Source organism: Erpetoichthys calabaricus, chromosome 2 (genome assembly GCF_900747795.2).
Source record: "Erpetoichthys calabaricus chromosome 2, fErpCal1.3, whole genome shotgun sequence".
Classification (NCBI taxonomy): domain Eukaryota; kingdom Metazoa; phylum Chordata; class Cladistia; order Polypteriformes; family Polypteridae; genus Erpetoichthys; species Erpetoichthys calabaricus.
This window is the reverse complement of record NC_041395.2, coordinates 98585398-98608581: the sequence shown is the minus strand read 5'-3', so window position 1 is coordinate 98608581 and position 23184 is coordinate 98585398. Positions and strand designations below refer to the sequence as shown.

Below are 23184 nucleotides of genomic sequence, written 5' to 3'. Positions count from 1 at the left end.
ATTCTATCTATCTATCTATCTATCTATCTATCTATCTATCTATCTATCTATCTATCTATCTATCTATCTATCTATCTATCTATCTATCTATCTTATAATTTACTGAAGGTGACAGAAATGTAACTTTCTCTTGATGTGAAAGAAGCAGCCACATAAACCTTTTCACAGGAGTCCCCTTTCTTGATTCTTTTCATTCATTTCCCTTCTCCATCCTTGTCTGTTCTTGAGTTTAAATAATACTGCACATTACTCTTAGTATGGAGTATCTTTTCAGTCAGTGTATTACTGTATTATACATGCACTTATTTTATGAGTCTGCTATTTCTATTACATGCTGTCAGAAAAGCAGAACCATACTCATCAGGCAAAAAGATTAACCCAATTCCAGATATAAATACAGAGTGCGCCCAAAAAAGTAGCCCAACACATGGTAAAAAGCCCTGCTTTGGTTTTAGTTAGAACAAACACAGGCAGGTGAAGCTAGCAGAAAATTCCTGTCTATGCTTGTTTAGTTGTGCTACTTCAGTTACCTATGGGCTTCTGGAGAGAAGACTCAACCATATTCATTGTAGCAGTGTATTTTGATTGTGGAACTATACAGTATGTACAGACACTTTTAAGTTGACATGTGAAGGATTCATAGAGTATTATCTTGTGGCAAGTAGTTTTGCCAAATGCACAATTTAGTATTTGGTGGTTTGGTGCTACTGGTTCTTTAACAATGAAAACAAGAAAGACCTCCATCCATACCTCAGAGGTTGTCATTGACATTGTGGATTATGTGGACAGAAGCCATCATAAAGCGTTTATCACAACACACATGCCTGTCAGAAAAGTAATTTTAAAGTGTACTCCATGATCAGTGGGCTATTTTTTTATATAGTACTCAGTACAATATATTATTATTAATATTACTAGAAACACCCAGGCTTGCAGTCCTCGAAGCAGTGCCTCTCAGGAAACACACACACACCAGGTACCTCTACTGAGGTTTCTTCAAAGTCCTTCACTGCGAGTCGATGTTGTCGCAACTCTTTACTCTTTATAACTTGTGTTTGTAGTGCTCATGTGGTGTGGTTGACTTCTTTCTTTGGTATGTAAAGTTTGTTTTGTGAGCAAAGAGTATTACTTTCAGTCAGCAGTCAGCCTTGGAAATGTGCTTGACTGTCAGCGCCACTGCTTTTGAAGTGCAAATAGTCAGTTTTGATACCTCACTGTCATTATGTGTCATTTTACGCATGGCCATTGGTTTCCTGTTAGCAACAACACACTGCCACACTTCTGCTTGCCATGAGAAGGACCCAAGGTGGAATTTCATGGCTGAGGTAACCTGCACAACCAATTCAAGACGAAGCTGCAAGGCCTAGGGGCATGCAAGTTTTTTGAGTGGCAGATAGATAACCCTTAATAATAATAATAATAATAATAATAATTTATTACATTTATATAGCGCTTTTCTCAGTACTCAAAGTGCTATCCACACAGGGAGGAATTATGTATAGATAGATACATAGATAATCATTATTTTGGGATGCTGATTTGACACAGAGCACACGCGCTCATTTAAAGCCGTCTAATTTATGTTATCAGTTATTCAGTTCTTTCTCCTTTTCTCTTCACTCTGTACACTGCCGACAATAAATATAATACTAGATGATATCACTTTTCAGATGATTCACCATTCACCTTCAGACCAAAGTGCATGTGTATATTTATTTATGTACTTACTGTATTTATCTACCTATTGATGCATTTATTTATTAAAAGAGCTTCTGTTAAAAGCCAAATTTCATCTATCTATCTATCTATCTATCTATCTATCTATCTATCTATCTATCTATCTATCTATCTATCTACAGTGCATCCAGAAAGTATTCACAGCGTATCACTTTTTCCACATTTTGTTATGTTACAGCCTTATTCCAAAATGGATTAAATTAATTTTTTTCCTCAGAATTCTACACACAACACCCCATAATGACAATGTGAAAAAAGTTTACTTGAGGTTTTTGCAAATTTATTAAAAATAAAAAAACTGAGAAATCCCACATACATAAGTATTCACAGCCTTTGCTCAATACTTTGTCGATGCAACTTTGGCAGCAATTACAGCCTCAAGTCTTTTTGAATATGATGCCACAAGCTTGGCACACCTATCCTTGGCCAGTTTCGCCCATTCCTCTTTGCAGCACCTCTCAAGCTCCATCAAGTTGGATGGGAAGCGTCGGTGCACAGCCATTTTAAGATCTCTCCAGAGATGTTCAATCGAATTCAAGTCTGGGCTCTGGCTGGGCCACTCAAGGACATTCACAGAGTTGTCCTGAAGCCACTCCTTTAATATCTTGGCTGTGTTCTTAGGGTCATTGTCCTGCTGAAAGATGAACCGTCGCCCCAGTCTGAGGTCAAGAGTGCTCTGGAGCCGGTTTTCATCCAGGATGTCTCTGTACATTGCTGCAGTCATCTTTCCCTTTATCCTGACTAGTCTCTCAGTTCCTGCCGCTGAAAAACATCCCCACAGCATGATGCTGCCACCACCATGCTTCACTGTAGGGATGGTGTTGGCCTGGTGATGAGCGCTGCCTGGTTTCCTCCAAACATGATGCCTAGCATTCACACCAAAGAGTTCAATCTTTGTCTCATTAGACCAGAGAATTTTCTTTCTCATGGTCTGTGAGTCCTTCAGGTGCCTTTTGGCAAATTCCAGGGGGGCTGCCATGTGCCTTTTACTAAGGAGTGGCTTCCGTCTGGCTACTCTACCATACAGGCCTGATTGGTGTATTGCTGCAGAGATGGTTGTCCTTCTGGAAGTTTCTCCTCTCTCCACAGAGGACCTCTGGAGCTCTGACAGAGTGATCATCGGGTTCTTGGTCACCTCCCTGACTAAGAGGCCCTTCTCCCCCGATTGCTCAGTTTAGATGGCTTACGGATGATGGAGGCCACTGTGCTCATTGGGACCTTCAAAGCAGCAGAAATTTTTCTGTAACCTTCCCCAGATTTGTGCCTCGAGACAATCCTGTCTCGGGGGTCTACAGACAATTCCTTTGACTTCATGCTTGGTTTGTGCTCTGACATGAACTGTCAACTGTGGGACCTTATATAGACAGGTGTGTGCCTTTCCAAATCATGTCCAATCAACTGAATTTACCACAAGTGGACTCCAATTAAGCTGCAGAAACATCTCAAGGATGATCAGGGGAAACAGGATGCACCTGAGCTCAGTTTTGCAAAGGCTGTAAATACTTATGTACACGTGCTTTCTCAATTTTTTTATTTTTAATAAATTTGCAAAAATCTCAAGTAAACTTTTTTCACGTTGTCATTATGGGGTGTTGTGTGTAGAATTCTGAGGAAAAAAATGAATTGAATCCATTTTGGAATAAGGCTGTAACATAACAAAATGTGGAAAAAGGGATGCACTGTGAATACTTTCTGGATGCACTCTATCTATCTATCTATCTATCTATCTATCTATCTATCTATCTATCTATCTATCTATCTATCTATCTATCTATCTATCTATCTATCTATCTATCTATCTATCTATCTAAGCCCATTTGGGAGATACTTATATTTTAAATTTAATCAGTCTTTATCAATGTGTTCAGAGCCCAGAGTTACAATATATGCATGCTGTCACATTGATTGTTTGGTTTCATTTTGCCATGGCTGTGCTTCCTTTTCTACTCCAGTTGGAAAATAATAACAATAATAACAATTAGCAGTAGTAGTAACAGTATTGTTAATATAATATTTTTTGTTTTGTGAAAAAATGAAGCACTAAAAATACAAGTTTAAAGCTAAAATCTACATCAATTTTGTTATTCCAAATAACATGAATATTTCCTATAAATTGGAATAAATAATGCAGGAGTAGCCCACAATAACTTTAAACAAATATTTAAACCTCCATTCTGTCAGGTTTCAAAGACCAAGCTCCTCAAATGAGTATTTGATTGTATTAAATAAAAGCATTACTGTGGTCCTCTGATAAACAACCTCTAATTAGAAGTGTTGTCAATCATAGGCTGTTGAATATGGAAAATTGAATTATTGTTATTTATGTTAGGCTTATAATCTTTGTACCTACCTTCCCCCAATGTTTATGACAAGTCGGCACCCAATAAAATATACTCTGATTTGTTAATCTGTTAATTTATCAACTGTCTGCGCCTGATATTTACATTTGTTGTGATGTGAAATTTTGCATACAAGTTGATAAATATTTTGTATGTCTTTAATTGTTATTTAGGCAAAGCAATGTAATATTAGTGTTACATTAGTGAGAAACATTCATGTTTACCCCTGCCTTTTAGGAATGGGTCTCTTTGAATTTTACGACAGAGTTGGGGTGAAGTGCCTTAAACAAGTTTGGCTAATGTTTCTATGAAATCTCTCAGTCATCCCCCATAGGAAAGTCAGGCTGCCTAACTGGCAAACTTTAGCTCAACAAATGGTTTTGGAGGATGGCAGGTGTGAAGGTGTTCTATTTCCCCATTGGTCTGAAGTATGGCTGTTTGGAACTGGCTTGTATCAGAAGCCTTTAAGTACCATGACGTTGGCTCTAGGCGTTGGACAGAACATCTATAAATTTGCTCACTCCCTCTCTCTATATCCTCACAGGTGGCGCAGTGGTAGTGCTGCTGCCTTGCAATAAGGAGACTGTGGAAGATTGTGGGTTCGCTTCCTGGTTTCTCCCTGTGTGGATAGCGCTTTGAGTACTGAGAAAAGCACTATATAAATGTAATGAATTATTCTCTCTCTTACCAAACTGATGCATGAACTGAAAAGGACAACACAATGAAGAGCACAGCTCGGCAGCCATATTGAGACAGGCATGCGGCCTGTTCTAAAGAAAGCTGACCATCAATGATGCCTTAACTAGAGACATTTTTAAGTAACTAACAAGTCTGTGTGCCGCCTGAACTACACATCACCATTTATCAGGTTGTATGGTTGCCAATATTCAAATGCACTTTGCATATTATTATTATTTATGAATATTACCAATAATACATTGTTTAAATTGTAACTTAACTCCTGCTTCTCTACACCTAATTGCCTGATGTTATAGATGTTGAAGGGAAGGTGGGGAGAAGTTATATACTATAATACCTTATAAACAGTGGTAAGTCTGTGAGATTAGAGGCATTCTGAGAAAGGCTACATATTAATAATACAAAAGGGGAAAGTAGAGTAATATATTACTCTACCAATACAAAACAACATCACAGGGCCAGTAGGATCCAAGGTCTGTCCTGGTGACATCAGGAATAAAGCAAGAACTGACTTTTTCCTTTTTCACGAGGTGCTCCACTTGATCTGATGAACAAGCCAAATAGACAGTTGCACATATGAAATACTGGAAGAGAACATCATGACAAAATTGAAATATATAGAGGTTGGGAGAATGCACTGATATAAAGCTATATTTTTATTATACCCACAGGAAGTGAAAAGCACAGGCAGGAAGTTGCAAAAAAGAAAAAGAAAATAATTCAGACGGGCTGTGTGTAAAGTTGCAAACTTCCTCCATGTCTGTATTAACTTTTCTCTGGAAAGCCTTATTGTTCCACACATGACAAAAGTTGTACATGTTTGTTTAACTGGTGGCTCTGGATTTCTCTAGCCTGACAGAGTGTGATTGCGTGCAGCATGAGTGTACCCTGCTCCCTGTGGGTTTGGAATCTCATGAGGGGCTGATAGCCCCCTTGCACTCAAATGCCTCAGAGATACACTCCAATGCTACCTAAATTCAATACTGATGTGTCTGCTGTATGATTAGCGCTGCCTGGGCAGTGATAGTGGCAAACGTGTAAGAAAAGTGGGATGGGGCCTAACACAGACCTCCTACCTGACATACTTTTTATGTTTTCCTCTATTGGGGTAAGCTATCTCTAAAAATCAAAAATCTAATTTTTAACTAGAGTAAGGTAAAGGTATCTTTTAATTATTAACAGAAGTTCTGATACATGTCTAGTCAGTATATTTGTTAAAAAGAACATGAAATCCTTAAATTCACATAATGCAATAAGTGCATGTAAATTACATTGCTATAGCACATTAAATGAGCTAAATATACCCATACACTCCTCCATATATCCATACAATTTTCAAATCCAAATATTCCAATCCAAGGTCACAGAGAAGCCAGAACATAACCATGCAGCACTGGGCAGAAGTCAAGATTCAATCCTGAACAGGCTGCCAGTGCACTACAGGGTATACTCAGCCACACATCTGTATTTATTTATGCTGTGACAATTTATTACTTTCAATGCAGCATCATAGTTTATAAAGATATTCCACTTTTTCCATCACAGTGTCATGGGGAGCCACAGCCTACCCCAGCAGCACCAGGCATATGATAGGCCTAACATGCAATGGGACATCAGTTAGTCATAGTAAAATTTGCAAAATAGGAAATATTTTTTATGAAGAGCTTTAATTTTTAATAGACCACATTAGAAGAGTGCATTTGTTATAAAATGGCAGGTTGTTCCCAGTGGCACTCAGTTCTGGTGAATCCCAGGATTTATCACCCTGACCTATTAAATATTTTAGCACTTTTAGTTTTATGCCTGTATCTTTAACTCATTTAGCTTCAGAAGCTGAATATATCTCACAAATAGGTATTGCCTTCCTTGACGATTGCAACCATATTAGTCATTTGAGTAAAAACACCTAAATTCTGCATTATTCCAGACATAAAAAGGGTTTTCAAAAGTTCAGACCTGCACGCAAGATGCAAGTAGCTGTGTGCTTGACAGCTTTAGGAAACAGCATACAGCCAGAAAATTATGGCCTCAGTAAAATGAAAAGAAGGCCAGCCAGAGATGCACTCTTGGGAATGATCACTTAAGGAGATGAGACTACTGGCAGAGGTGCTGGTTTTTATATTTTTATTAATATTTGAGATATTCCGTATCCTAACAAACCTGACGGGACTTCTAAAAAGTATACAGCACCATGTCACGAAAACAAAGGGAACAGGAAGACCTTAAAGAAAAGGAAAAGACAGACAAAGTTTGTTGAAGTCAGTGACGCATCATGGCCTGTCAAAGGTCAATGAAGAAGAAACATTTACTATGTATTAATAACCATTAGTAGTCACATATTTTAGTATAATCTGACAGCATACATTATATATTGTATTTAACTAACTGAACTTTAATTTGTTACAGACACATATTTGAATCCTTTTAGAATACAAAACTGCTACCACTTCTGCAATATCATTATATTTTTTAAGGTGCATAGTTGAATTTCTAATAATATCGAAGAATACTTATAAACTCTATTTTCTTTTCTCATGAATCCTGGAAGTGATATACTAATTACTTTTTATAGTAGCAAATATGATATTTCTTTTTTTATTAAATTGTTGTTATTATGATTTAACCTTACCCTAGGTCCATTCTGCTAGGTTTGCATTATTATAAGGATTTGTATTTATTGATAAATCAGTTCAGGTTTTAGGTCACCCCTGTTGTGGGGATTGTGTTTGTTTTAGGTGTGCTGGGTCTCTTGGCATGTCGAAGAACTGGGACTCTGAAGTTTATGAACATAGCCTCATTTGGAAAGGTAAGATGGGGTGGGGAGCTGGTGTTTGTGGGGGTGTGGGAAGAGAAGGGAAAGAGGCCAAATTATTTTTATGTGTCTTTTTGTCCCATTGTGTTTTTCTGTAATGTATTGGTTATTTTACTTGTTGCGAGGCCTAGAAATGGCAGTGTGAAATTGGTACTACAGCCAAAAGTTGCAACATCTCAGTGTTTTCTATAAGGCAGAAACAATATAATTCTGATCAATCAATAAATTATGTAAGATAAAACATTAAAGATCTCATTCACCACCTTAAGAGAAAGTATGTAAGGATCAGTTTTGCTGGGTGGGTCAAATTTTACATTCTTAGTATGATAAGAAATCCTGTGGTATGCAAATTGTTTTCATGAAAGTATTCCATTTGTAGCCATTGATGTAGTGAAGAGTGATATAAGTGTTGTGAAATTGGTATACCAATGCATTATTCAACCTGTGAGCAATGTCATCAAGCATCTGTACTGCCAGCCTGCATGTTTTGAGATTATCCCACACTTAAACCAGTTTGGACAAAAGAATCTGTGTATCTCTCGGAGAGCTTTGGATTTAAAATTACTCCTAGTGCCTTATTTGGAACAAGCCATGGTATCTGTCAACAACAGGTAATAGAACAATTAAAAAATATTTGTTATTTTTTGCCATATGTTAAAACCTGTATGGAGGAGAACTCTTCAAAATTAAACTGCAACAAAACTGAACTCCTACAAATTGACAATAAAGCACAACTTAAGAAAATGAGCTCTTTTTCAGTCACTCTTAATGGTGAGCTCATGAGACCTTCTTCTAATGCAAGGAATCTTGGTGTCATCTTTGATTCCTCCTTTTCTTATTCCACACCCATAAACCACATTAAGAAACTCTCTTACTTTCACCTCCGTAACATAGCCCATGTTCACTCATTCCTCTAGTTTTCTAATGCCGTGCTTTTATCACATCCCTCATCGATTATTGTAACTCTCTACTGGCAGGTGTCCCTTCTAATCTTATATCACAGCTCCAGTTGCTGGAGTATGTGAATTTCCCCTTGGGATTAATAAAGTATCTATCTATCTATCTATCTATCTATCTATCTATCTATCTATCTATCTATCTATCTATCTATCTATCTATCTATCTATCTATCTATCTATCTATCTATCTATCTATCTATCTATCTATCTATCTATCAGTTGATTCAAAACTCTGCTGAAAGAGTTCTTACATGAACCTGCAACAGCGAGCACATAACACCCATCCTGCTTTGCCTTCACTGGCTTCCTGTGTTTTACAGGATTGAATATAAAATTCTACTAATAACCGACAAAGCTTTAATTGGCCTTGCACCAGACTACATCAGTGACCTTCTCCATTGCTATGCTCCCGTTCACCCACTGAGGTCCTCTGATTCTGGCAATCTTGTTGTGCCCCATACTCATCTGCACTTTGTGGGTGACAGGCCTTCAGCTGTATAGCACCCAGACTCTGGAATGACCTCCCGAAATTAATGAGATCAGCTGACTCCATTCGGTAATTTAAAAAACAACATAAAACTGATCTGTTTAGGAAGTCTTTTAACTTAAACTAACATTCTGCCCCTTCTTTCAGTTTATCTCTTTGTCCAGATGCTCAGGATAATTTGTGTGTGTGTGTTATATCACAAATGTTATCTGCTAGGCTTTTCTTTTAGTATTGAATTTAGTATTTTACTCTGGTTTATTGTTTTTAATTCTATTTAATGCTTTGTATCTCCTGTGTTTATCTCTTTAGTGCTCTATGCAGAAATATTTGTACCTAATGTTACATATACCCTGCTGTTTAAATAAGCACCTTGAGCATGGGAAAGGCACTATGTAAATAAAATGTATTATTATTATTATTATTATTATTATTATTATTAGGTGTACCTTCAGCACCTTTCCTCTGTATTTGTGTGTGTGAGCGTTTCTTAATCGGCACTTCCTCTCTCGAGTGTGTTCCGGTAAAGCCTGCTTCTCAGGCTGTCATTATTTTCAAGGCACCTTTCTCACCTTCTGTCTGATTTTTGAAGGCTACTCTCGCAGCATGCCTTATACTTTATTTTCCTGTGCATCTTACACTTGCACTTCCTCTTTCATCGTGTCACCAAAGCCAAACTGACTATTTAGATTGCTCAGAGGATCTGGACACACAGACCTTAGTGTTCTATCATACAGATAGATAATACCAAATGGGATAAAAATGTGTTATACGTATGTTGTAATACCTTATACCACACTATTTGCACAGAGATTTGTTTTACTCTACTGGAAAAATCCCAATTCACCTTTCATAACTTATTGGGAAAGCAATGTTCTACATTATCTGAAATTGGAAAAAATCAAGTTCTCTTTACAACGATCTGTTCAGAATTTTTTATGAACTTGCCAAAAACTCATTCATATAATTCTATAGTAAACATGCTAGGCTTGTGCTGAACCTTTTCATCTCATTTTCTGATGTAACCTAACCTACAAAGAACCATTTAGATGGGGTTCTGTAACTGTAATGCTCTCGTTATCAGCTGGAAGTTGATGCTGAATTTATAGTACTTGGTATGTTATTTCCATTTGATTGGGTTGCATTTTGTTATGTTTTGTTTCTTAAAAAATGAAAAAAGGAGATGAGACTGCTTCCACTGTTCATAAGTCATTTTGTAGAGTTTATCTTAGGAAACAGCTATGTTTCACATATTTCTTTGTCAGGATCAGGCAATTGTGTTAACACTCATCAGAAGCTATTTTAAAATTTGTAAATCCTGCACTGTAATGATTACAAACACAAATTCAATCATTCAGAATTTTCCATTTAATATTCCAAACCACAACATCCTCAGTAGTGTTAATGCCAGCCATACAATTACACACTAGATTGCATGTAATGAAGTTTGTGCTCACTATAAAAAGCAGTAGCTGCGAGAATGCTGATATATTATTTGAAACCATTTTCAGATAAGTATTGGCACCCACACAAATACACAAAAGCAAACTGCCAGCCTAAGAGACTACAAGCTCAAAACAGCACCTTTTTGTACACTTTGAGGAAATGCAGAGAAATGTTGCCACATCCTGAAAAAGGCCAGTAAAACCAGTAATGAATTGTTGCATTCTAAAAGCATCACCCACTTCTACCTATCAGTCCATCCATTTTCTGAAACAGACTGTTCAATTAAAGGTCATGGGAGGTTCAAACCTCTGTAAACATATTTGGCCATATGTTAAATGGCAGTTTTCTGTAATGTAGAGTTGTCAACTAACCTAACCTGCCCATCTTTGCAATACGAAAGAAAACTAAATTATTAGGTGAAAACCAAGATGACAAGATGAGAATGTAATAAATTCCACATAGACAGTGACAGAGCCAGGAATTAAACCCAAACCCCAGGAGGTGAAGACAGGAATGCTAAGTATTGTACCACCCCTCAGCCACTTTCATAAATCTTTTGAATATGTATGTTTCATAATTGCACAGTTAGCTACAAGATAACTTTTCAATTTGAATGGGAAAGCTAGAAGTTCATCAATAATGGATAAGGTACTGAACAGTGAGTGTTGCTTCATAGCAGCATTACAGTTTAAAAGGAGTTAAGGCAAATACAGATGCTAGGGGAGGGACAGCAATGCTGAGAAAAGCTTTTGAAGGAATAATCTGTTGTTTTCTTCCAAGGAAACTAAAAATGGCTTGTTTATAACTTGTGGGATTAGGGTGGAGATAGGATTCCAAATAAAAATAAAGGCTGATTTCACAGGAGGTCCTTGCTAGTACTCACATAAGTACATTTAGAGTGTGAAAGAGGCAATGTAAACTTAAAAAAGAAATGTGGGTACTTGTAGAACAACAAATATGCATGGGAATGAGCAACAGAGTTCCAGAAAATCTCCAGAGTGTCCTGGAGTTTACACAGATTTGTCTATCAATTTTACGTTTTCACTTGTGACTTCATACCCTTGAATTGTTTCACTTTCTTTTACTCTTTTCCCAGTAGATAACTATATCCCCAGAGTTGCATATGCTAATTGTCATTCCAGTCATATTACTCATCAGCATGCACTAGGAATCACAGTACAGTGAATAAGCCAAAAGGACAGCGTCTGCCAACAGAACACCTTGAGCTTCCCAAGCTGGATATTCTCCAAGCCTCAGCTGCACATAATATGCTGTCCATGATCAGGAAAGTAGACAAGACAAACCCTCAGTATTATTCATAGTCCACAGTGAATGAACTTGACTTAATACCAAGTATGTGAATGCAATCTTTGCTCCACAAACACCGGAACTGGAATGGAGCACAGGAGCAGCTCTGGAATCTTACATTTTTGTAGCGCCTTCCATAAAATACCACAGGGCACACCATCAAAAGCTTTTGTATAAACAGTATTAACAAACTCCAGTCATTCTTCAAATGTCTGTTTAAAGACAAAGAGTGGATCCACTGTTCACTGACCAGGACAGAAATTGCATTGCTTTTGCATTGATTCAGCTATCAGATAAAGTTAGTATGTGAAAGGAAAGAAGAATACCAGAAATAAAAATTACATGGACAATGTGCAGGCAGAGACTGAAGTGTGCTTTAGAGCTATGAAGTAGTACTAAGCACACCCAACAAGCGTGCAAAAAAACATTTTCTTACATAAGAACTTTAATTTGTATAGTGATACAAATTCCTAATTCCTATACACAGGACCTAACTTAATTTTTAGCATTAGTACTAACTATGTAATCAGAAATCACAATCCTCCTGGCTGTTTGGCAGGAGGAGTCAGAAATATTTGGATAACTGGTTGATGGCAGCCATGTAATTTCTTGCCCCTTCAATTTACATATGTCTTGTGATTGTGATACAAAATTCATTAACCACTGAAACTGCTGGGTTCCAAGTATAACAAAGTTATTTTTCACTGATGATGTGCCGTTAATATATTCATTAGGTTCATAACAAGTGAAACTGCTGTAATGGAGCTAAGTGAGGAAGCAGTGACAGCAGACAAAATAGGAAACGGCAATTTCAGTAAAATGCTAGTCTACAGTACATATTTTGATATTTTGAACTACAGACTTTATTTCTCCAGACTAGAGACTGCTTACCTGAAACTTGAGTAAAGAACACTAGGGCAACAATATTGCTCCTAATGTATTTCTTCTTTTTCTTTTTTCTACTACACAATTTACCCATATATAGTATACAAACTATTGACCATGGCTGTATTACATCTATTAGCATGTTTAGCTGCCCATTTTCTGTCTCATCCATTGCTCAATAATTTTCAGTTCTATTGCACTGACAAAGTCTGCATTCATAATACTGCAAATTTGCACAGTAGTGTAGTTATCAGTGCTGCTTCCTGTCACTGTCATTGGTGATTTACCACTTTTTTCCCCTGCTGCGTGTCAGTGTTCCCTGTAATGGACTGTTATTTCAAACTGAGCTGGTTCTTCCTATTTTGCTTGATGCTGAAGGGATAAGATCTAGCTTTACTTCTCGCTAATGGTAAAAGAATTCAGAAAAAGCATGGATGAATGGAAGCAGATGATTTCAGTTGATGCTGCTGCCCAGGGCCCCACTGATGATTTTCAGATGTAAGTGGATGTGTTACCTCGCTTTGTAATCTCTTCTACTTTGGTGAATGTGGGTGGATGAAAGCAAAATTGGCTAAAAGCAATTTTCACTTTGAATGGTTTATGAAAGGTCAATTAAATGTCATTATAGCTTTTTTGAACGGTGGGTGTCAACTCATATCTTAACTCATTTTTAGTATTCTGCTTTTTGCATTTTTGATGGCATTATAATACCACTCCTCAACTGCTTCTTACTATCAAGAGTATCAATGTGGGATGAGTGCCCTGAATTGCAACTCAGAGAAGAAATAGGGAACAGGACCTCACACATTTTTTTAACTGTATGCATCAAAGACATATATGCAAAAGACTAAAGCTAAATCATGCTAAAAAATATATTTGAGGACTGACAGTCTGTCATTTATTTTCTGCTACCCAAACCCTCTTCATTTAAGATTGCAAGCAAACACCCTAGACACACCATGAATAGACATAGCAGCAGCATGAATTCAGGTCAGGTCAGGTCAGATTGGGGAGCATTGATGCATGCCACCACACATTGATGCATGCCACCACACAATGAAATGGCTCAAGGTCCTGGTTGGCAACTCCCCAGGCAGACACGCGGGCCAGTCCCACCCCCTGCAGCCAGGTGTTTTGTGGCTATCCTCCTGGCCTGGCCCAGCTGCTCAGGTCCTCCACAATGAGTATCCTGTGAGCCAGATCACCCTCGTGGAATCGCGCCACATGGCCGTAGTATTGTAACTGACGCTCCATCACAATGCATTTAATGTGCCTCATTCGAGACTCCATGAGCAACCGCTTGCAGCAGTACCCTAGGATTCTCCAAAGAAACAGTATCAAAGGATTCCAGTTTTCATCCAAGGTCACTGGATAGCGTCCATGTCTCACAACCATATAGAAAAACTCTAAAGACTTGAACCTTCATCCCTTTGCAAAGATATCGGGAGTGTCAAGCACCTCTTTCCAACTACCTCATGATCTCCCACACTCTCCTAATCCGTCTACTAACTTCATGGGAAGAGTCACCAGAGACATGAATGTCACTTTTAGGTAAACAAATCTCTCAACAAGGTCAACACTCTCTCCACAGATAGAAATACTGCTGATGGCTGTGCCCAAGAGGTCATTAAAGGCATAGATCTTGGTTTATATGCAGGACACTCGAACGCACAGACAATCAGACTCCTCGCTCAGTCTCTTAAGAGCCCCGATCAGAGCCTCCATTAACTCCGCAAAGATCACAGCATCATCAAGATCAGTGAACCTTGCCCAACACCCAGTCCATATAAGCATTGAAGGACTTGTAGGAGCAAGAAAACACACCTGGCGAACTCTAAAATCAACTAGGGAAAATGCAGAGGTTCTGCCTCCACTCTGCACAGAACTCACAGTACCAGTGTACAGGTTGGCTATGATATCCAGCAAAGTCTCAGGATGTCCCACAGAGCAGCTTGATCAACTGAGTCGAACGCTTTACAAAAATTGACAAAGGCTGCAAAGAAACTGTTGATATTAGCATTTATACTCCATGAGAACCCTCAATGCCAGGATGCGGACAATGGTAGACTTCTTAGGCATAAAATCAGACTGCTCCAGTTGCTGGTAGGTGAGCAAGTAATCACGGATCCTATAGAGGATGAGCCTAAGGACCTTACCCGGCACCAACATCAGTGTTATCCCCTTGTAACTGCTACAATCCAGGCGATCAATCTTCCCTTTCCAGACAGAGACGATAAGTCCTGTTTTCCAGTCAGTTGGGATGACACCTGTCTCCCTAATGGAAGCAAAGATTGCTTGTAATGCAAGGAGGACAGCCTTACCACCAGCCTGGAGAAGTTCACCCCAGATACAACAAATCCTTGGAGCCTTCCTTACCTTTATCTGGTTCACCACCTGTGTAATCTCAGTGAGATTGGGTGGTTGACAGCCTCAAGAACCATGGATGCAGAGATTTCCAACATCCTAGCCAGAGGATCAGTTTTAAACAGCTACTCAAAGTAGATAGCCCAGTGAGTCAAAATTGCAGCATCATTTTTAAGGACTGTTCCATCACCTGCCTTGACTGCAGCTCTCTGAGGAACAGATGTGCATAATACTTTGATTCCTCTGTAAGCAGGACATGGGTCACTACACCATAAATGATGTGTCACCTGCTCACAGATTCCTCTAACAAACGCTTCCTTATCTGCCCTCTGAACCCTTGCATCCATTCTTCTCAGTTCCTGCTACCGACCGGAGTTGCCATCAAGCAAGCAGTGTGCCCTGAGAGATGAAACACCTCCTTTGGGCACACTGGTAACACCAAAACCAACACATCTCATCAGGAAATCAAATAAATTTCCATAAGTTAAATTACTGCAGACAGATTTCTAACCCACTCTGTCCTGAACAAGGTCACAGGCAGCAAAGAGGCGCAAGGCAGGAACAAACCCTGAACATTCCAACTGCAGATAATAAAAAATATATATTTTGCTACTGCATTGTCTCTAAATTTTGAATCTTACCACAAATACTTTTCCAGTATGAATTCTAGATTAGTTAAAGTCATTAATATCCATGTATATCAGCTGCACCTTCTGAGTACAGAATTTATGGAAGTTGACTGTAAACCAAATGTGTTTGTCCCCTTAAGGTCATTTCAATGGAAACATCAGGTAGTGGAAATTAATTTAGCTGTACATCTTTGAAAATATTCCATCCTGTTTTACCCCCAGTCATTTGCTTTTCCATTTTCCTTCTCCTCCACTTCAGGTCATCTACATCATTTATATGTGCCTGCAATAACAGCACATTTTTGGACAACATTAACTTCTCTGTTTTTTCAAAGTATGCATCTTGTCCTATTATTGGGATACACTCTTGCATCACCGGTAGAAGCCCTGGATGCAGCAGCGTCTCAGGCAATGAAGCCCAATCATCAGCTCCTTGGCTGGGCGGCACCAACTTACCGTGAATATGGTAGTGAATAGAATGAGCATTCCTTGGACATTAGTGCAATTCATCACAAAATCTGTCATTGTAACAAGACAGTCCTGAGGAGAAAGTTGCAAAAGAAGAGTGGTCACCTTAGTTTATTCTAAAACTTAAAAAATTACTGTGTAGGTAAGCAGCTATGTTTGTATTTTACTCAACTAAATGTAGACATTGAGCAAAGTGTTGACCCTCAGCTGAATGCTGAATGTAACAGTCAGTTTAGTGAGATAAGGGCATCTTCATTCATAAAGTTAAACAAAGGATCCAGATAGTGGGGGAAAGAAATGAGAAAGGTCCACAGACTTTACAACATGTCAGGTAGCACAAACAAAAGAGAGAAAAATAAGAGAATGGAGAATAACACTGGAGGAAAATAATAATTCTTATAATGAAAGTCACTGCCAGTGAGAGTGATGGTTAACTTCACTTTCAGTGATGCTGCCCCTTGACCTTTGAAACCAAGAACAATCATGGACCCTTCTTTTATTGACACGGCCACTTGGCTCTCAGACATTGGAAACACAAACTGTTTCAGCATTATTGATTTCTGTCCATTTTCAAAACTAGGGACTTAAAGGTAAGTCTGCAATATGGTGTGTATATACAGAATATGTAAAATATAACATACAGTAGCATTCTGAAGTCTGTACATAGAACATTATAATTTCAATTATCCATCAAGAATATACAATAATGTATAAGTATTATATAGTCACACATGCAAAAATGTTTCTGGGGGCAAATGTGAATAGCAAAGTGACTCACTTAACCTTTGTCTCTCCACCTAGCAAGAGTTCAGAGTATGTGTACTGTCATTAAAGCCATGCTTCCTTGCCTACCTCATCTGGGCCATCCAACATAAAAGTGTGCAGCACTAGGAAGGGGTCATCCTATGGGACCAACTCAGGGTATAATGGTGCTTCTATCTAAATACAAAAGTCACCAACTAATTTCATTAAATGGTGTAGCCCATGGCACCCAATTCCTTCTTATGAAAATGTGAACTTTAAGAAGATACATGCTGGATATTAGAGGGCAGACAAACTAACAGATACCAGAATGCCTCACACTTTACTTATAGAGACAGACACAGGAGTGGGACCTTGGATGATTAACATGAGGCCACAAATTCCTAGCAGCTATGTTTCCTAGTAATAAAGTTCAAGATCAAATTCATGTTCAAGTTCAAGACCTCCTTGCTAAAAGATGACAACACAAATTGCCGAGGTGCGAAGGAACCACAGGAGGGAAGCCAGTACTCTCCTTCAGCTGCTGTGGGCAAAAGATGTTATCTCAGAAGTCTGCCTGTAAAATGCCATACATGTGGAGCACATGTATTGGTTATATGGTGTTCAAGAGTGAAATATCACAGGCTTCCAGTGCTGCATATAGTCATGTTCTAATAGCCAGGGGAAAGCTTTAGATACATAGATAACCCCATTTTGATGAATATTAAGTATTCAATTAATTGCCTCCTGCAATGAACCAATCTCTTGTCTAGAGCTGTTTTTTTTCCTTGCAACTGATGCAGCCATGATAGACCCCTTATCCTGACTTAGTTCAGGCAGATTACAAAACTGGACATTTGGATTGTGATATACAGTACATGAATCCTTGAGTAATGTTGAGGTCTGGAGTGACGACAGACCAATTATATAAACCATACACCCTTGTCCCTGCAGGAATCTCAATAATGTCACCACATTAATTATTTTTAGCATATGTCATTTTTTGAAACTGTCCTTGATAACCCTAGCAGACTGTGGTGCACTGTATTGCAAAGCATTACATGTACTAAATATACAGTTTTACAATTTACATTGAGACACAAAGCTAGACATGAGACTCTTCATTTTAAAAATATATTTTGTTTTTCAAATGTCTACATGCATTGAAGTGCACTGAAGTGCATGAACTCTTATCATTTGAATAAGACACCAGCTTCTATATAAATTCTTCTGTTGGTTTCTCATTTTCAAACTTTATCAGGAATGTGTCTGAAGAACGTACCTCAGTGACTCCTGTCAATTTGTCAGGACAGGTGTTGTCTTCTATATTACAGGTGGGTGAAAAGCTGGAGCACTTTCCACAGCAAACATACTGGAAACCAGCAAAAGAAAGAAAAAGAGTGTCATTGACTACTTTTTCCATCACCTCCTAAATTATTAATAACCATATTGACAGACTGGTAATTCTGATGTAAAGCCTCAAGTAAAAAAAAGATAAGACAGGCCTGTGTAGGTAAGCGGATGGTTAATAAGTCACAGCCTCTCATACTTTGATTATTGTTAACACATGGCTGTAAATAGTGACTGTTTCTGGCAATTCTGACAGCACATTCTGAGCAACCTTCATACCATTTTTATAAATATTCTATGTAAGCAGAAGAAGGAAATGGATATCTTCACATCAAAACAGTTGCATTGTATTGTTTTACTTAGCCAGACATTAGGCAACCACAAGGATAGAGATATCACCTAATTTAATTTTTAGAGATTTTATGTTCTACTTATAATCTGCACATCAAATAGCTTGATAGAGCTTGGTAGTACTTTGTCTAGGTTACATTTACCACCCCCATGCGTGTTTATGTTTATACTACTTTTAGAAATTATCTATACTTTAAATTGAACACCTAATAACAAAATAATTGCATAACTTAATTGGCTGGAAGTGGTAGAAAATAACCACTATACCGTATATTACTATTCTATACAGAAGATAAAAAAGGCAAGTCCAGAAAGTATTTTTTATTGAAAGATTGTTGTTTACATGAATGGACAGTAAAGGGAAGCCAAAAGATTATTGCCAAAATGTGAAAAACCCTTGTGAAAGTACCCAATAGGCAAAACTAAAGTCAAAGCCACAAATAAAAAAGCGAATGTTCCTAGTCAAAACTATTGAGAAAAGTCCCTAACCAGAATATTTTCACAAGTTGTTTATCATTTATCCAACTAAAGTATATAAAATAGGCAAGAATAGCCATTTATTATCCATCCATCCATTATCCAACCCGCTATATCCTAACTACAGGGTCATGGGGGTCTGCTGGAGCCAATCCCAGCCAACACAGGGCGCAAGGCAGGAAACAAACCCCGGGCAGGGCGCCTGCCCACCACATGAATAGCCATTTATTATGCAAAATGATAATTATGACAAATACATTCTTCATCTAGAGGTGAAAGATAAAGTATAATTTTTGTTTTAGAAAAATAAATAAGCATAAACCTTGCTGCTTCACCAATGTATTCAGCTTGTATCCAAAACTTTTTTTTTGCACTGGCAATCCTAAAATGTTTTACTTCAGTTTTAATTCTTTACTAATTCATGGGCAAGCTGAATATAGCCTATATTGACAACCCAGTTATGAAATGCTTAGCTGTACTGCTCCACAGATCCAGAGTAACACAAGTCGAAGGGCAACTCCAAATTAACCCTTTTCACACTTTCATATTGTTTTGTCCCGGAGGTGTTGTTGACGGGTAAACTCCTTTCCAGTTGTCTTAAATAATGGGACAATCATGAAATGACATCTTCTGTAGTGTCTCGCTTGTGTTCAAATTTTCAAACGAAACCATCTCTATTTGAGTTTCAACAGCTTTCTGACTGATGAAGTATAGAGAAAAAAATAGATCCAAGCAATCAAGAGATAAAGGATCATTTCTATATGCCGTGGCAGCATTTATGTTTGTAGCCAACACTTCATGTCTCATGAGTATGTAAAGTTTACAGACTGCCTTAAGTCTGACGGTGCTACTTTTTAGCTGGAAAAACTTTGCTGTCATAATGAAAAGGAAATCGTCTTTTGAAAGAATTAAACCTTGTCTGGGTGTTCATATGTGATGGTGCACTGGTGGAAAACAGCATACAGCAAGTCGCAACTTAACATAAGTGCAATGTGAGCAAATTCAATGTTTTCTGACTAATAATATGAATCATAAGTTTAGATGCTGTATGTCCATGCTTTTCATAGCAGAAACTTAATAACTCACATAAAACAAACAGAAAAACAATTTTGAAAACAATACTAAAATAAATAGTCACTAAAACACAGATCAAATGGTTATTTTATAAGAATACAGCTAATTTATTTGATTTATTCGTTATTACAATATACTGAAATCAGAACAAACGGAGCAAGCTAACGTTAAACATACAAAAACAGGTTAGCTGAAACTGTAAGCTTTTTGACATAAGAAAGCTGACACACTTACCTTGGTAATTAATTATAAAGGAATTCCACCACAAAAGTTGTTGATGCTTTTATTCTGTAGTGCTTTTCAATAATACTTCTTACATTACAAAAATCAATTCTTGGAAATAAAAGGAGAGAGGTGGAATAAACACAGTCAATTGCTAGCTAACTAATAGGATTTAGATTTACAGTACCCATTGATGCAACACTTTTGGTCTAATTATCTTGGCATGAGCAAACATGGAAGCGTGCATGAATAAGCATGTCCATCCATCCATCCATTATCCAACCCGCTATATCCTAACTACATGGTCACGAGGGTCTGCTGGAGCCAATCCCAGCCAACACAAGGCGCAAGGCAGGAAACAAACCCCGGGCAGGGCACCAGCCCACCGCAGGGCACTAATATAATATAATATAATATAATATAATATAATATAATATAATATAATATAATATAATATAATATACAAACGTCTACGCATGGAAGTGTGTGTATTTGTCTGTCCAGTCCGGAAGTGACATGGTGGAATCGGGCTAAGGGCTCCACCTCTGAAGAAACAGAAAACTCACCTTGCTGCTAATAACAGAAGCGAGGCAAGCATGTCTGCAAAACAAAACCTCTGAAGAAAGACAAAGTCGCTTATCCACAAACATCGGAAAAAAAGCATCCCTTTTACATTTCTCCCACTGCTAATGCCCACTGCAGAACAAGCATGTCATGTCAAGTCAAGTATACAGTAGTTAACACGCAACACATATATGCAGTTACATGCACTGTGGAAGTGAACCTGAGTGAGTCCCAAGACGACCAACTGGCCACTAATTAAGGAAAGGGTTAGAATGAAAGCCTGCAGCCACAGTAGCTCTCCAGGACCAGAGTTTGAGATCCCCAATCTAGATGAATGAATATACAAAGCTCTCAACCATCCACTGATTTTCACAAGTCTCATACCTAAGATAGATAGATAGATAGATAGATAGATAGATAGATAGATAGATAGATAGATAGATAGATAGATAGATAGATAGATAGATAGATAGATAGATAGATAGATAGATAGATAGATAGATAGATAGATAGATAGATAGATAGATAGTGTGATGGATGGCCAGCAGCTTATCCTGGCCGACACATCCAAGTCGCTAGATGGCGTTTTCCCTGCAGCATGAAGGTGCCCCGGATTTCCGCAGGGCACCATGGAAGATGGAGTTCAGCTTCACAGCACAGCTGGGTGCCATGGATACCATCGTGGGACACTGCAGGGATTTCTATTTTCCCGGTAGCCCGGAAGTACTTCCCAGTCACGAGGAAGGAGAAATAGAAGTACTTCCGAGCTGAAAAAAAACACAAGTCTTTGTCTGACCCGGAAGTGCTATGGAATCACATGGACAGAAAAACAGGAGCACTTCTGGGTCAAGGACTATTTAAAAGACTGGTTGAAACCCAGCAAGCTGAGCCGGAGTTGGGTGGGAATGTGACAGAGCTGCTGGGAGGAGAGGAGGATTTAGTATTTGTGATTATTAATTATTGATTTCTTAATTGTGGTGAGTGTGGTGCTTGGTGCACTGTATTTAAGAAAATCAATTAAAAATCAACTTCTGGGTGATTTTGCCCTGTGTCCAGCGTACTGTCTGTTAGGAAAAAAGGTGGGCAATAGCAGCACCAAGCATCCATTATTTACAATAGATAGATAGATAGATAGATAGATAGATAGATAGATAGATAGATAGATAGATAGATAGATAGATAGATAGATAGAAGGCACTATATAATACAGATAGATAGATAGATAGATAGATAGATAGATAGATAGATAGATAGATAGATAGATAGATAGATAGATAGATAGATAGATAGATAGATAGATAGATAGATAGATAGATAGATAGATAGAAGGCACTATATAATACAGATAGATAGATAGATAGATAGATAGATAGATAGATAGATAGATAGATAGATAGATAGATAGATAGATAGATAGATAGATAGATAGATAGATAGATAGATAGAACATTTTTGAATGTCTAAGTCAAAGACCTCCAAAACATGTTTCCTTAGATCAAACTACATATCTTGATATGACTTCTAGTTGCAGAGAATGTCAGGCTTAACATATGCATTTGCCAAATCTCTTTGACTGTGAAGGGAATTGCAGGGGTCATTGAGTGCATTATCCTTTCTTGACTTTTCATCACGGTTTCAAATCTTGTATTACAAAATGGGTGTTATGCAAACTTGTCTCATCTTGGCAGCTAATCAACATCTTATTTTTTATCATGCCCTGTTGTGGCGCAAGAAACATCAAACCAACATCTGAGCTGCTTCCAAAGTTTGGTGAGTCTATCATCAATTTGAACATAAATTGAAACTTTTGGTTTGTTTAATACTGATCTTGTTTTTGGCAGTTGTTTGGATTTTGGTGCTCAATATTTTTAGCATTATCATTAACTCAGACTCCACCCTGTTCCTTTTGACTATGACCTTCTAATTTTCTTTAAAGGAACTCTTTCGTATCCTGATCAAATACTCTTTTTAGCCATTGCAGATTGCCAAGATTCATTTGCCATCACCAAACTGAGTTGCAGGGGTTGTTGCTGTTGAGAAAGTGTATGCTGTGGCAGTCTACAAATTGCTATAATTGTCTAATTATGTGAATTGAATATGACTGAAAGTGATGGAAAAACTCATATAGTGTGTTACTGGCCTTAACAGAGTGAATTAGAAATCCAAAACTTGTACAGAAGAAAGAGTCACATGTATGAAATGTGTAAGGGACCTGCAGGTTCCTACCTTGATATACTAAGGAAACTGGTAAATAGCATTGAGATGGCGGTCTTGT

The 23184-nt window shown here is 37.9% G+C and overlaps 1 protein-coding gene across 4 annotated transcripts in view; it reads right to left on the bottom strand.

Annotated features, from left to right (window-relative positions):
* Nucleotides 1-23184, bottom strand: part of LOC114646167 (tetraspanin-32-like) — a 97750-nt gene that overhangs the window by 7652 nt on the left and 66914 nt on the right. For 2 of the 4 annotated variants that reach the window (XM_051923209.1, XM_051923208.1), the window contains 3 exons: nucleotides 18154-18243; nucleotides 16119-16202; nucleotides 15571-15945 (listed from right to left, as the gene is read on the bottom strand). In XM_051923209.1, the coding sequence (XP_051779169.1) occupies nucleotides 15835-15945; nucleotides 16119-16202; nucleotides 18154-18243 (285 nt within the window). In that variant the 3' untranslated portion in view covers nucleotides 15571-15834. Of the gene's footprint in view, nucleotides 1-15570; nucleotides 15946-16118; nucleotides 16203-18153; nucleotides 18244-23184 lie in introns of those variants that run through there. The other 2 variants (XM_028794193.2, XM_028794194.2) reach the window with 2 other exon arrangements.